At 44.9% G+C, this 14,584-nt stretch overlaps 1 protein-coding gene across 1 annotated transcript in view; it reads right to left on the bottom strand.

The window, feature by feature from the left end:
* The window catches only part of LOC114584578 (dynein beta chain, ciliary-like), a 253,572-nt gene that overhangs the window by 41,749 nt on the left and 197,239 nt on the right, over positions 1-14,584 (bottom strand). The window contains exons 63-68 of the mRNA XM_028706567.2: positions 11,283-11,417; positions 8,401-8,574; positions 3,555-3,790; positions 3,140-3,262; positions 1,721-1,925; positions 115-279 (exon numbers count right to left, since the gene is read on the bottom strand). Of these exons, the coding sequence (XP_028562400.2) occupies positions 115-279; positions 1,721-1,925; positions 3,140-3,262; positions 3,555-3,790; positions 8,401-8,574; positions 11,283-11,417 (1,038 nt within the window). The remainder of the gene's footprint in view (positions 1-114; positions 280-1,720; positions 1,926-3,139; positions 3,263-3,554; positions 3,791-8,400; positions 8,575-11,282; positions 11,418-14,584) is intronic.

Genomic DNA, 14,584 nt, shown 5'->3' with positions numbered 1-14,584 from the left:
GGTTGAGGGGGGAAATGTTATAATGACTTTACAGATATATTTTAAAGTTGCTTTTGCGCTGTTCCGTGACTATGGTTGTTGTAGGCTGTGATTACTTCATATTGATCACTTTACCTTAATTTCTATTTCTGCCGCTGTGTGTTTTGTTGTTTCCAGTCTCTCTACCAAAAGGGTATCCCCAAGGAAATTACTCTCGGCAGCTGAAAGGCGTGTCAGTAATTCATCTTCAAGCATTTTCAACTCAATTTTGAAATAATTCTGCTGCTTTGTGAGTTCAGACTGAAATGAAAATGGTAAGGTTGCAAACCTATAATTCAAGCACCATTAATATAGGAAGCATGCACTGCTGAACTTCAAAACTTGCTGATTTCCCAAGACTTTATTATATCCCCCATTTATAGGGTTTAATAGTTGAGCAATGGGTTGATAACTAAAAAGTGAAATGTGTAAAAGTGTAACCTTTATTCTGAATATTATTATGCAGACTTAAAACAAGACAAAAATTAGTAAAATAGCAAATCTAAACTTTACCATATCCACCCCAATAAATATGAGCTGGGCATCCAGATTTAGGTCTTGCTGTTAAGAATAATTACTTCTACGACTGCTGTGGTGTCTCCAGTACAGTGGTACCTTGGTTTACGAACTTAATCCGTTCCGGAAGTCCGTTCTTAAACCAAAGCGTTCTTAAACCAAGGTGTGCTTTCTCATAGCAGCAGGGGATTCAATTTACAAATGAACACTCAACATGTTCTGCTTCCAAGGCAAAGTTCACAAGCCTAAACACCTCTTTCCGGGTTTGCAGTGTTCTTAATCCAAGTTGTTCATAAACTAAGCTGTTCTTAAACCAAGGTACCGCTGTATAAGAAAATTCTGCATGAATGGGAGAAGGAAGTTGACAAACCCTTTTTTAATTCCACAAAGAAAATTTCATTGCCTGGTAGGGGAAATGTTTCAAGCAAGCAATTGATGCAAATCAACAGAGCAATCGTTGTTGTTTTTTAAATGCAATGAAAGCTGACTGAAAAGAAGCACTTTTTATATTGGAACACCTAGCTATCTGAACACTCATTGAAAAAACAATGCAACTGTGAGTATGGACAGGAAGATAGGCACACTGGCATGCACAAAACCACTCCTCTCTTCTTTCAGTGGAAGGAAGAAGAGTTTGGAAGAAGAGTTTGGATTTGATATCCCGCCTTTCACTCCCTTTAAGGAGTCTCAAAGCGGCTAACGTTCTCCTTTCCCTTCCTCCCCCACAACAAACACTCTGTGAGGTGAGTGGGGCTGAGAGACTTCAAAGAAGTGTGACTGGCCCAAGGTCACCCAGCAGCTGCATGTGGAGGAGCGGAGACACAAACCTGGTTTCCCAGATTAACCACTCTTAACCACTACACCACACTGGAACAAATAAACCAAGATATATTACATGACCCATCATCCGAGACATTAGGAAGCTATGGCTAACATCTTCAGAACAAGCCAGGTTATTAAGCCAGCTTCAAATCATAGGTTTATATACTGGACTACTCCAGAACTGCTAACCATAGTTTCTTGGTTTTGATGAATCATAAACTATAGCTAACAGAAGACTTCTTTGTTTGTTTGTTTGCTCACTCAAATGAAAGGAGGATCATATCTTGGCTTGTTTGTATCTTGGTCCATTCAAACGACACGCGGTCATCTTAGTGAGGTGAAGCACATTCCCATATACACAAACCTTAAAGTGTTCCAGATCAGGTCTTTCCACGTTGACAACATCTGCCAACAGTTGATCCTCTAAACCATCTCTTGTGACAGTAAAGTTGATTAATGTGGTCTGAGCTTGGATTTCTGGTTTATAATGGGGATTGGCAAGTTTGGTGTGGAGGATGAGCTGGAATTTAGGGTGAAATTTACACTCCTTATCTCCTACTCTAATATACCTGCAAAAGGAAAAACATGCTAGAAAAACGCTCCGATTTTGCAAACAGTAATGAGGGGCAGGCCTTCCACACTGACAACCCTGGGAAACACCGCAAGTTATAGCTGTATTTCTGATAAAATAAAAAAAAAAACATGCAGGAGAAGAAATGGAAAAATTAAGGCAAGGAAAAACCTGTAGAATTCGCTCCAGTTGAAACCATAAAGATTTTAGCATTCATTCAAATTCAGAATTGCAACCACAATGCAATAGGTCTCAACAGGCCACAGACTCCCACACTGAAATCAAATGCTCCCAGGGCAGCAAGAAATTAAAGATAGCTTTTTTCATTTCAAGTCTGACTTAACAGTAGATCAATAGTCAGCATAAAGAGGGTTCAGCTAGTGTGAAGATGCTATTCAGACAAGATAGACCCAGCAGGCAACCAAACCCACAAACAAGATTTGGACGTAGGTGGGAAATTAAGGCTACAAAGTGAAAAAGGTTGGGAGCATTATCGTCTGGGATTGTGGGCAACCAGACTCGGAAAAACCTTGTTTCTTGGTTTAGCCGCCCAGTAGAGATATTCACAGCTGCAATAATTGGAGCTAACTTTTAGGGCTAGGAATATCAGTATTATTTATGGCTGCAAGTTCTTTCCCAAAATTTAATTTGTGCAATTAAAGTGGATTAAAATGCTCTGTCACCCAAGTACAACAAATCCACTTTAAGAAAGAAAGAAAATTGTTGTGGACAGGAAAGTGAGGAGGAAATGTACTGAAAAGTGTGGAATCAATGAGTGATAAATGAGAAGGTGTAGAAACATGCAAATCAGGATGAATGCTCAATAAGCAAGGTTGATTGCAGTGGGAACTAAGTGCAAGTAACTTAGTTTGGATCCATTCTTTACAGGAACAGAAGGAAAATTTCTTTCAGTATATACATTTCTGTTTGCAGTTTTGTCTAATATATATATTTCTCCCCTTAATGCATTCCACTAGGTACATGCACTTACCGGTATATGCACACTTTAACAATTCATATGCATTTCCTCCCCACATTAGTTTGCTAGAGAACCAAGTCACAAAATCTGGAAGAGTGCGAATTTTAAAGTATGGCTGGGTTTCAATCTGTTCCCGAAAGTGCAGATTAGGAAATCTGCCTTTAAACGTAAACTGAATCAAATTCCCATTGCATCCCAAGTTAAATCGCATGCATAAACACACACATCTTCACCTTCCTTTTTTGAGCATGTGCCTCCCAAGCAGAGGGTCAAGCACAGGATCAATGGTCTCCTCCAGGTTTTCTATTAAAACAGGGTCTCCAGCAACAATAGCTTCTTCTATCACATCGACATACCTGCAAAAGAGAGAGAGAGAGAGATTTAGGGAGAGCAAAGGGACTAAGGAGTAGATACAGTACAAGGAAGAGCATTAAGAGAGTTAAGGGATTTTCACCAGTTATTTAGATCAAACTCTGGTTCTGTGTGTGTGTGTTTGTAGTCAGTGGATATATTTATACATCCATATCTTTGCAGCAAGCATGGATTAAAACAAGCAAAACAAGCTAGCGCATTCCATCAACAGTCATACTATACCAAACCTAATGTTTTTGTTCCTCTTAATAGCAGCAGCTGCCAATGAGCGCTTACCCTTTCTGACTCAAATGGATGACTTTCAAATCCGAGCCATATTTGCTTTTTATCCATTTGATCCCCTGGTGCTGGGGGTCAATCAATAGAGGCCAGCGCTCGCAGTTTGCAAGAATAGTGGCGTTTTGCGTGGACATGGTATCACTAGGCAAGCCTTCATTGTTCCATATAGCAATTGTTGCATCATCCGTCAGCATGGAGATCGGATCAAGACCTTCAGTCATTGGAATGGGAACCTAAAATAATAAAGGTTAACTTAGAAATGCCTAGTTTCAGTGACTTGTCCCTGTGACAATACATCACACTGCTCATGTCAGTAGCATGGAGAAAGCGAGGGAGGGAAGGGAGGAGCATAGCGGGGTCACCAAGAGGAAAAAGAACGCTGCGGTTCTTAATTCCCATTGCAGACGTTGCAAACATAGATGGGTGCTATTGCAATGTTAAATATCAGGAAACAAAACGAAATAAAGGAGTTCATTCATATTGGAACTCAGAATTATTGTTTTATCTTTATGTAAACTGCTTTGAGGGTCATTGGGTTTTTTAAATATTTTATGAAAATATTTTATAAAACAAAAAGAATGAAATCAAAGTGTATCATATATTGAACACCAGTTCGTTCTTTGTATGATATTTATCAAGATCACTCTGCTTATCTGCCTGCCTATCTATCTATCTATCTATCTATCTATCTATCTATCTATCTACAGTGGTACCCCGCAAGACGAATGCCTCGCAAGACGGAAAACCCGCAAGACGAAAGGGTTTTCTGTTTTGGAGGCGCTTCGCAAGACGAATTTCCCTATGGGCTTGCTTCGCAAGACGAAAGCCCATAGGGAAATCTCCGGGGACCTGTTTTAAATTGCTGGCGGTCGGGAGCAAAGACTTTCGCCCACAGCCGGCCTTCAGAAGAGGTCCTGGACCTCTTCTGAAGGCTGGCGGGGGGCAAAAGTCTTTGCTCCCCCCCGCCTGCCTTCCCGGGACAGCGGAGACTTCTCCGCTGCCCCGGGCGATCTTAAAATGCTGGCGGGCGGGAGCGAACGCTTCGCTCCCGACCCCCAGCATTTTAAAATCTTTGGGCGAGTGTCTGCAAGCCTCGCGCGCCCGGCAGGAGGTCCCGCCGGGTGCGCGAGGCTTGGGGCGGCAGCCTGTCACCCGAAGCACGGGGAGCCCTCCGGAGGGCTTCCCCTGCTTCGGGCGAGTGTCCGCAAGCCTCGCGCACCCGGCAGGAGGTCCCGCCGGGTGCGCGAGGCTTGGGGCGGCAGCCTGTCACCCGAAGCACGGGGAGCCCTCCGGAGGGCTTCCCCTGCTTCGGGCGAGTGTCTGCAAGCCTCGCGCACCCGGCAGGAGGTCCCGCCGGGTGCGCGAGGCTTGGGGCGGCAGCCTGTCACCCGAAGCACGGGGAGCCCTCCGGAGGGCTTCCCCTGCTTCGGGCGAGTGTCTGCAAGCCTCGCGCACCCGGCAGGAGGTCCCGCCGGGTGCGCGAGGCTTGGGGCGGCAGCCTGTCGCCCGAAGCACGGGGAGCCCTTCGGAGAGCTCCCCTTGCTTTGGGCGAGTGCCTGCAAGCCTCGCGCACCCGGCAGGAGGTCCCGCCGGGTGCGCGAGGCTTGGGGCGGCAGCCTGTCACCCGAAGCACGGGGAGCCCTCCGGAGGGCTTCCCCTGCTTCGGGCGAGTGTCTGCAAGCCTCGCGCACCCGGCAGGAGGTCCCGCCGGGTGCGCGAGGCTTGGGGCGGCAGCCTGTCACCCGAAGCACGGGGAGCCCTTCGGAGAGCTCCCCTTGCTTCGGGCGAGTGCCTGCAAGCCTCGCGCGCCCGGCAGGAGGTCCCGCCGGGTGCGCGAGGCTTGGGGCGGCAGCCTGTCACCGGAAGCACGGGGAGCCCTCCGGAGGGCTTCCCCTGCTTCGGGCGAGTGTCTGCAAGCCTCGCGCACCCGGCAGGAGGTCCCGCCGGGTGCGCGAGGCTTGGGGCGGCAGCCTGTCGCCCGAAGCACGGGGAGCCCTTCGGAGAGCTCCCCTTGCTTTGGGCGAGAAGTCTCTGCTGCCCCGGGCGATCTTAAAATGTTGGCGGGCGGGAGCGAAGCGTTCGCTCCCGCCCCCCAGCATTTTAAAATCTCCCCGGGACAGCAGAGACTTCGCTCCCGCCCGCCAGCATTTTAAAATCGCCCGGGACAGCAGGGGCTTTTAAAATGCTGGCGGTCGGCAGCAAAGCCCTCCTGTCCCCGGAGCTTGGGGGGCGGGAGGTGGGAAGACGGGCTTTTTTTCCCACCGCCAGCCTTCAGAACAGCCTTCTGAAGGCTGGCAGTGGGGAAAAAGCCCTTGTCCCCCCCCCCCCCAGCCTTCAGAAGAGGTCGGGGAACAGACTGTCCCCGAACCTGGTCTGAAGGTGGTTTCCCTAGGAACGCATTAATTGATTTTCAATGCATTCCTATGGGAAACCGTGCATCGCAAGACGAAAAACTCGCAAGAAGAAAAAACTTGCGGAACGAATTAATTTCGTCTTGCGAGGCACCACTGTATCTATTTATCTATCTATCTATCTATCATCTATCTATCTATCTATCTATCTATTATCTATCTATCTATTATCTATCTATCTATCTATCTATCTATCTATCTATCTATCTATCTATCATCTATTATCTATCTATCTATCTATCATCTATCTATCTATCTATCTATCTATCATCTATCATCTATCATCTATCTATCTATCATCTATCTATCTATCTATCTATCATCTATCTATCTATCTATCATCTATCTATCTATTATCTATCTATCTATCTATCATCTATCTATCTATCATCTATCTATCATCTATCTATCTATCTATCTATCTATCTATCTATCTATCTATCTATCTATCTATCATCTATCTATCTATCTATCATCTATCTATCATCTATCTATCTATTATCTATCTATCTATCTATCATCCATCTATCTATCATCCATCTATCTATCTATCTATCTATCTATCTATCTATCTATCTATCTATCATCTATCTATCATCTATCTATCTATCTATCTATCATCTATCTATCTATCTATCTATCTATCTATCTATCTATCTATCTATCTATCTATCTATCTATCTATATCTATCATCTATCCATCTATCTATCTATCTATCTATCTATCTATCTATCTATCTATCTATCATCTATCTATCATCTATCTATCTATCTATCTATCTATCTATCTATCTATCTATCTATCATTTTATACCCTGCATTTCCTTCACAGGAAAGCCTAAGGTACGTTGCAGCAGTTGTTGTTTAGTCGTTTAGTCGTGTCCGACTCTTCGTGACCCCATGGATCAGAGCACGCCAGGCACTCCTGTCTTCCACTGCCTCCCACAGTTTGGTCAGACTCATGCTGGTAGCTTCGAGAACACTGTCCAACCATCTTGTCCTCTGTCGTCCCCTTCTCCTTGTGCCCTCCATCTTTCCCAACATCAGGGTCTTTTCCAGGGAGTCTTCTCTTCTCATGAGGTGGCCAAGCAGTATACATGCCTGAATGACCAGTGCTTTTTTCCGGGGGTACACAGGGGTACGCATACCCCTAAACATTTTGTTAATCTAACTCTAGGACAGTGAATCATCAGTTCTGTTGGTACCACCGATGGCGGCCTCATTTCCAGTCACGGTGTTTCCTGAGTCTCAGACGGAAGTGAGCGTTTAATGTGTGAAGTAGGAGTTGGAATCTAGCATGGTGATTGGTCAGTTTCTTTGTTCTTTGCATGCATGTTCTTTGTACTTTTGTCCATGTACTGTATTTATTTCCCCCAATTTGAACTATAAAATGGTGATTTTCTTGAGTCAAAATGAGAGTACCCCTAAACATTTTAAAGAAAGAAAGCACTGTGTATGACAATGCCATTAAAAAGAAAAAAGAAAAACAAAACCCTCTCCCCTATGAACCAACCCTGACCCTGCGTTTGTCATCTGAGGCCCTTCTCTGTGTCTCCCATCCCAGAGAGGTTTGGAGGGCGGCAACTAGAGAACAGGCCTTTTCTGTGGTGGCTCCCCAGTTGTGGAATGCTCTCCCCACAGAGGCTCACCTGGTGCCATCATTACATGTCTTTAGGTGCCAGGCAAAAATGTTCCTCTTTAACCAGGCCTAAATAATCTGTGGACTGTGAAGGTGTGGGGGAGAGGACTGTTATTATGATGACTTCTTATTATTAGGCTGTCTCTGCCAGTATGTTTTTATTATGTTTTTAATGTTGTACATCACCTTGGGATCTTTTGATAAAGGGCGGTTTATAAATTGAAATAATAATGATGATGATGATGATGTAGCAAAATGTCAGACTGTCCCTAAAGGTATCGTGGATTATGCCATTTTGATCTGTGTTAGCAACTGAATTACTACTGAACTACAGTGGTACCTCAGGTTACATACGCTTCAGGTTACAGACTCTGCTAACCCAGAAATAGTGCTTCAGGGTAAGAACTTTGCTTCAGGATGAGAACAGAAATCGTGCTCCGGCGGCGCGGCAGCAGCAGCAGGCCCCATTAGCTAAAGTTGTGCTTCAGGTTAAGAACAGTTTCAGGTTAAGTACGAACCTCCGGAACAAATTAAGTACTTAACCTGAGGTACCACTGTATTTTGAATAGGGAGAAAAAAATCCAATTCTATTACTACAATTAAGAACAGTGAAATATTTTGCTCATGTAAAATGTGTTTTCGTGCACTTTTAATATGTACCCCCTCCTTATCTAATGAAGGATTGTAAGATTTTTTTTTATTTTTTTGCTGTCAACACAGAAGCATAATGTATAGTTTTCAAAAATTATTCCCCCAAAACATTTCAACTAAAGACATCTTTATTGCATACTACCTTTTGGGTTCTCAAGAAGGGCAGCCACAGATTCTGAACTAGCTCATGCCGATACGGTTTGGCAAATGGCCCAGCGTATGAAATGAATGCCGCTGTTAGAAGCACATCTCCACACAGTGTCTTCTCTTGCTCGTGATACTGAGCTACGGACTGAGCCCACCTCACATTCTCTGACTGAAATAAAAGGGCCATAGGTTAATTTATAGCAGCTTAAGGCAACTACAAAGTTGTCTGTAACTATAAGGAAGGAACCTTGGGTTTAGGTCCTTGGATATTTTCATCATGAGGCAAACAGGCTGGTTAAAAGCTCAGTGGAATGGAGCAGGGAGTCTCCACCTGTTTTAAAAAGGAGACAAGAGGGCTCCCCAAGGGAGGGCCTTATTAAGATGGAGGCCTAACACAGATGACAATCTAGCATGGGGGTCCCTTGAGCTGGGCTTCATGGACTGGTCTTAAATTGAGGAATTTAGCTTTCCTCAAAATATCCAGGACCTGGGCCACTTAGGACTTTAAAGGTCAGTGCCACAACTTTAAACTGGGTATGGAAACAAAGTTAAACTTAACAAAGTGGGCTTTTAAAAAAGACATAATATGCTGGTGCTGCCTTAAATCTGTCAACAGTTGGGCAGCTGCATTCACAACCAGCTGAAGCTTCCACAGCATCTTTAGGGACTGTACTGTTGTACAGTCAAACCACTTCTTACGTCCCCCTCTGCTTGCGTCCATTTCGCCCAACGTCCGTGGCAAACCCGGAAGTAACCGGCGGGTTTGCCGCTGGTTGCGCAGGAGCGGCGATCGCCATCCACACATGCGCAGAAGTGGCGATTGCCGCCCGTGCCCAACGCCGCCTCTCCCAGCTACCTGTTTCAACCTCTGGATGGACCTCTGGAATGGATTATGGTTGCAGGTAGAGGTTCCACTGACACAGACTTCGCCCAGACATGAATGGTAGTAAACTACTCTCCCAGAGCAAATCATATTGTACTGTAGAGTCTAAGATAATTGAGCTTACACCTTGCACCAGACCTTACCACCAGCATTGCTGGTCGGGGATGACGGCAGTTGGAGTCCAACAACATCTGGAGATTTTCCTCACAGGTTCCTCACTCCTGGTTTAAGCTAAGCCATGTTTGATTGTGTGTTGCCATGTGTAAAGGCCTCGGGTAAATAGTCAGCATTGTACAGGGCGCAAAAGCACTGAAATGCCAACTTTGTTTATCATTGACCTGGGGAGGGGGAAGCCAGCTAAACATAAACGAAACATACAGTATGTCACCTTTGGCTTGGACAACTGCATCAGCCTCTGATGAATTCTAGGTATGTAGGTATTCCCAGTCCAGCAAAGGATATGCATATGAAAGCAAGCTTCTGTGCACAGATAAATCACTTCATGGATCAGAAACTGAGAGTGAAAGTCAGGTGAACGTGCTAATGTGGCATCCAAATGCATATGTTGCATTGCTTTCTGTGGGATGCTAAGTGGAAGGCACAGTTTACCTTTTACACTATGGTGAAACCAGATACACACAGATACTGTATTTTTTGCTCTATAAGAGCACCTTAAAGACCAACTAAGTTAGTTCTTGGTATGAGCTTTCGTGTGCATGCATACTTCTTCAGATACACCGAAACAGAAGTTGCCAGATCCTTCTATATAGTGAGAAGGTGGGGAGGGGTATTACTCAGAAGGGTGGTGGGAATGGGTGATTGGCAGATAGCTGTGATGAGCCTGTTGACGACTCTTAACGACTGCAATAGGTCTTACAGGAAAAAGCAAGGGGTGAGAAGGTGAAAAATGGCTTTGTCATGTATAATGAGATAAGAATCCAATGTCTTTGTTCAGACCAGGTCTCTCCATGGTTTTAAGTTTGATAATGAGTTGCAATTCAGCAGCTTCTCTTTCCACAGCTGGCACAGCTAGCACAGCAGCCAGAACAGCAAGAGGGATTGCTGCTTTCACTGCGCAGCGATCCCTCTTGCTGTTCTGGCTTCTGAGATTCAGAATATATTTTTTTCTTGTTTTCCTTCTCCAAAAACTAGGTGTGTCTTGTGGTCTGGTGCGTCTTATAGTGCGAAAAATACGGTAGATAGTATTTTAAAGCATTTCTAGGCCTGGGTGGGACGGAGTTTTAGGGTGGGATTCAAAAAAAGTTTTACTCACAGTGAATTGAAATTGATGGACCCAACTCTGGCTATGTACATACTACCAGCTTAAAACACAGCTAGGTAGTTCATTTTCTCAGTCTGGTTCAAAGCTGGTATGAGTGTGGGAATGCATCAGAATGCAGTATTTTATAGGAAACTACAGGACAGAAATGGATTTGTGGCTCATGTTGCATGTATGCTGCTTCCCAAATCAGTGGCGGCAGCACACTGGGTGCAGAGTAAACGGGAGTGCGCGCACAGCCTTAGTTGTGTTCATTCATTTAGAGGGGTCTACTCTGAGTAAAACTCGAGTCTGAATAGCCAAGTATCATATTCCTTAAATAACTAGGACATATTGTATTGGGTATTTTGCTGCAATCCTAAGAAATATTCAGGTGTGATCTCAGAGCATCTCAGACTTAGAACATCTTTTTTTAAAAAAAAGTCTGTTAGCACTGCCCAAGAGTTGCCATTCCTGCCTTTTTCTAAACGTTCATCGACATGTTAGTTAGTAGGTAATCTTGCAGTTAATATATACGGCAGCGAGGCAAATTGTAAGAAAATGTAAAGGTCAAAAACATGTTTCCTTTATGGGGGGAAATGAATGATAATGACATAATTTTTTTTCAGCTCATCAGGTTCTTTGCTAAGTGCCTCTGTTATTGTCAGATCACTAGTGTATAACAAAGGCATGCTTTCTGCAGGCTGCTTCATTAGGCTGCCCTGTAGGACCTCACCTCCAGACCTTTCACTAATCTGTTGGCCAGCTCAATAGTCTTATTAGTTCTATTCACTTCTTCCTGGCAGCGGATTTTCTCAGCTGTCGCCCTCTCAAAGGCAGTGGTGGAGGCAGCCAGGTTTGTGTCTAGTTCCTTTAAATAATAATAAAAAAACACCAGTAAGAAACAAGACTAGACATTGTATGGACAAGCAACAACAAAAAAGTCACCGCACGGTCATATGTTTTTTTTCTCCTGCGGAAAATAGGAACACAGGGAGCAGTCTCCCACTGAGTCCTACCATTAAGACCATCTCACTGAGGACTGCCTGGCAGAAACTCTCCAGAGTTTTAGACAGGGGACACCTCCAGCTCTACCTCCAGACACCTGGGGCATTTTGCAAGCCAAACAGGTGTCTTGCTGCTGAGCTAAGGAGCTGCTATATCACACAGCCAGGAAAAACAGAATTGCTCTTAGAAACGTTCAGATGTTCGGTGCACACAACCAGAAAACATTGCAAAAATGCTTCAGTAGGGCTGGTGTTTGCTTTCTTTGCCAACATGCCAGCAACCTTTCATGGACAAAGCTTAGTGCAATCCAATTTGCGCTTGTTTTCAAAGCAGGTCTATTCCCCAGCCCCCGTTTACCTTGTTTGAATTGGGTGAAACAGTTGTCTAAGCTGGAGAAAAGTCACATCTCTTGCCAATGGCTCATCAGCAAATCAGTGCTCGTATGTGGCAGACTGCTTCAATGACTGGCTCCCTACCCAATAATCCCAACTGAACTGGTAGAAAAATGACCAACCTATTGTGAAATCAAAGTCCAGCAATGCTTTGTGCAGACTATCCTTTACGGTGACATGCTGTCAACAATTGTATTAAGCACAATAAGGCGGTTCAGGTTAGAATTCAGCAACCATTCTCCACTTCAAATTCTGTAGTTAAAACAAAGGGAGCTCAAAGAGAGGTTTTGCTCACTAGGGCAAGCATATTGGGCTCCTCCTTGTTCACCTCTTTGTGGAACGTCGGCAAACTCCTGACAAACATCCACAGGTATTTAGCAATACAGGAAAAGCAAACAAACCAAGAGACTGCTTTGAGCATCCTTTGGGAGCGAGCAATCTTGCACCGAAGTTCTTTTATAGATGGTAGAGCAGGGGTCTGCAACCCGCGGCTCCGGAGCCGCATGTGGCTCTGGGGTGGATACTAGCGAGGGGAGGAGTCGCATTGTGCGCCCTGACACTCCCCACTGTGGCGGGCGCTGTACTGGCTGTGACGTCGCATGGGGCGGTGCGTGCGTTAGTCATGCACCATCCCAATGTCACCTTCCCGTCCGCCCGTCCGCTACATTGTAAGGGGCATGTACACTGGTCACTGCATTGAAAGGGGGCATGTACGCTGGTCACTGTTTTCAAGGGGAGTGAAGAACACACACACACAAAAAGATAACTAGTTAATTTAACGTTTATTTCTATGAGGAGGAGTAATTCTGAGGGGTCAAACAAAGAAATAATTTAAAAAAAATGACAAAAAGTTATTTTTATAATGACGAGTTTTGCGGCTCCCAGTTTTTTTCCCTTCGGAAACGGGTCCAAGTGGCTCTTTTCGTCTTAAAGGTTGCAGACCCCTGTGGTAGAGTGTTCCACTATTTTTACAAGTAGTTTGTTTCCCCTTTGATTCACCCATCCAGATAGGATAACAAAGTAGCAACATACTTAGCAATATTTTTTTTATATATAAACCTTGAAAACAAGCAGAAGTGTTTGCCTGAAAGAATTTGACAAAGTCAGTGTCTGTCACCAGTCCTTAGTAGAGATAAGAATAATTAGGAGTGGTGCTTCTATTTCTAGCAATGATATATTCCAGAACAGGTAATCTGGGTATAATTTTATACTTTCCACTATGTAACTTTAGCCTCATGCAACTGCAAAGTGTAAAAAAAAAAAAAAAAAAAAAAGAGGAAAGAGGAAAAGTTGTAGAAAACCCTACCAGCTATTAATGAATGGAAGGCAGACTATGAGTTCAGCTAAGTAATATAAATATAAATATATGACCTATGGAATCCTGCCAGGATCTGAAGAAGCCTCTGGTGGATTGATGAGAAAGAGTTGTTTAGGGACCGGGAATTTGCCTGGGGGCAGCATTAACTTACCTAAGCAATTTCCTAAAGATTTCATAGTATGAAATATGGACAAAGAAAATGTATGCAACTCTTGAAGGCTGCTTGTTCTCTTCTTCTTTAAGGTTTCTTTGAAATACCTGCTCTACCTGACATCTCCACAAAATGGGTTAAGTTGGGCAGGGTGCACACTTGAGATGGAGGAGAGAACGTGCTGTGTGGTTGAAGTTAGAAAGCTGTACATGGCAGAGACTCTGTTTACTCCAAAAGAAGCCAGGGTTACAATTGGGGCGGAGGGAGGGGGTGCGGGGTCCGACCCGGGTGTCAACACTGAGGGGGGGGGTGACAAAATGCCAGGCGGCACTCACCACAGGCCTGCAGCATGCCCAAGCCACACATCTCTCCTGGGAGTGACATTGTGGCGTTTGCCCTCCTAGGTGGGTCATAAGGAAAGGGTTAAATGAGGGTGAAGTGATTGGCCAGTGGGAACCCAAGGGGAGGAGATAGAGTTAGAGTTGGAGTTGTTGGGAAGTCAGTTGGGAGTTGGAGAAGGAAGAGGGAGGATAAGTCTGTGGGTTGGTCTAGTTTTGATATGAGAGAGTGAGAGGAACTGTTAGGAGGAGTCAGATAGACAGTTGGGATAATCAGTTAGAAGTTATTAGGAAGGTATAGGCCGGTATAGAAACTAAGGATGAGAAACTGACAAGAAAAATTATCTGAAACCATAAACTTGTTCATGCTTATAAAATAAACTTGCTTTTTTGATTTAATGTTAACAACTATCTGGACTCTGTGTGTACCTGAGAGAAACGGGTTGGTGGCAGCGGGGAAGCAATCACAGTGGTGGCACAGGGATCAATAGACCGTCAAAAGTCTGAGGACCCTGTGTGATCGCCACAGACGTGGTGGCTTGGGCGCTCGCAGGCTCCGTGCTGCCCCAAACAATCTGCCCACCGCCTCCCCCTCAGCTGTAGGGTGGCTGAGTGGGAGGAGGCAGGCAGACTCCTTGGAGGCCCCCGGAGCGGCCTGCCCCAGTTGGCTCCGCCCCACGGCGCAGGGCACACACGCCGCTCCAGGCACCCGATCAGCTTCCTCCGCCGCTGGTTACAATACTACAAGGAGCACATGTGTGTCAGTGTCACACAGTACCCTTTTCCTCCATAATGAACATGTGCATGCTGCTCCACTGACCCTTGTGTGAC

This window comes from Podarcis muralis, chromosome 1 (assembly GCF_964188315.1).
Source record: "Podarcis muralis chromosome 1, rPodMur119.hap1.1, whole genome shotgun sequence".
NCBI classification, from domain to species: Eukaryota; Metazoa; Chordata; class Lepidosauria; order Squamata; family Lacertidae; genus Podarcis; species Podarcis muralis.
Note: the sequence above shows the minus strand (reverse complement) of the source record. Positions and strands in the feature narration are given on the sequence as shown.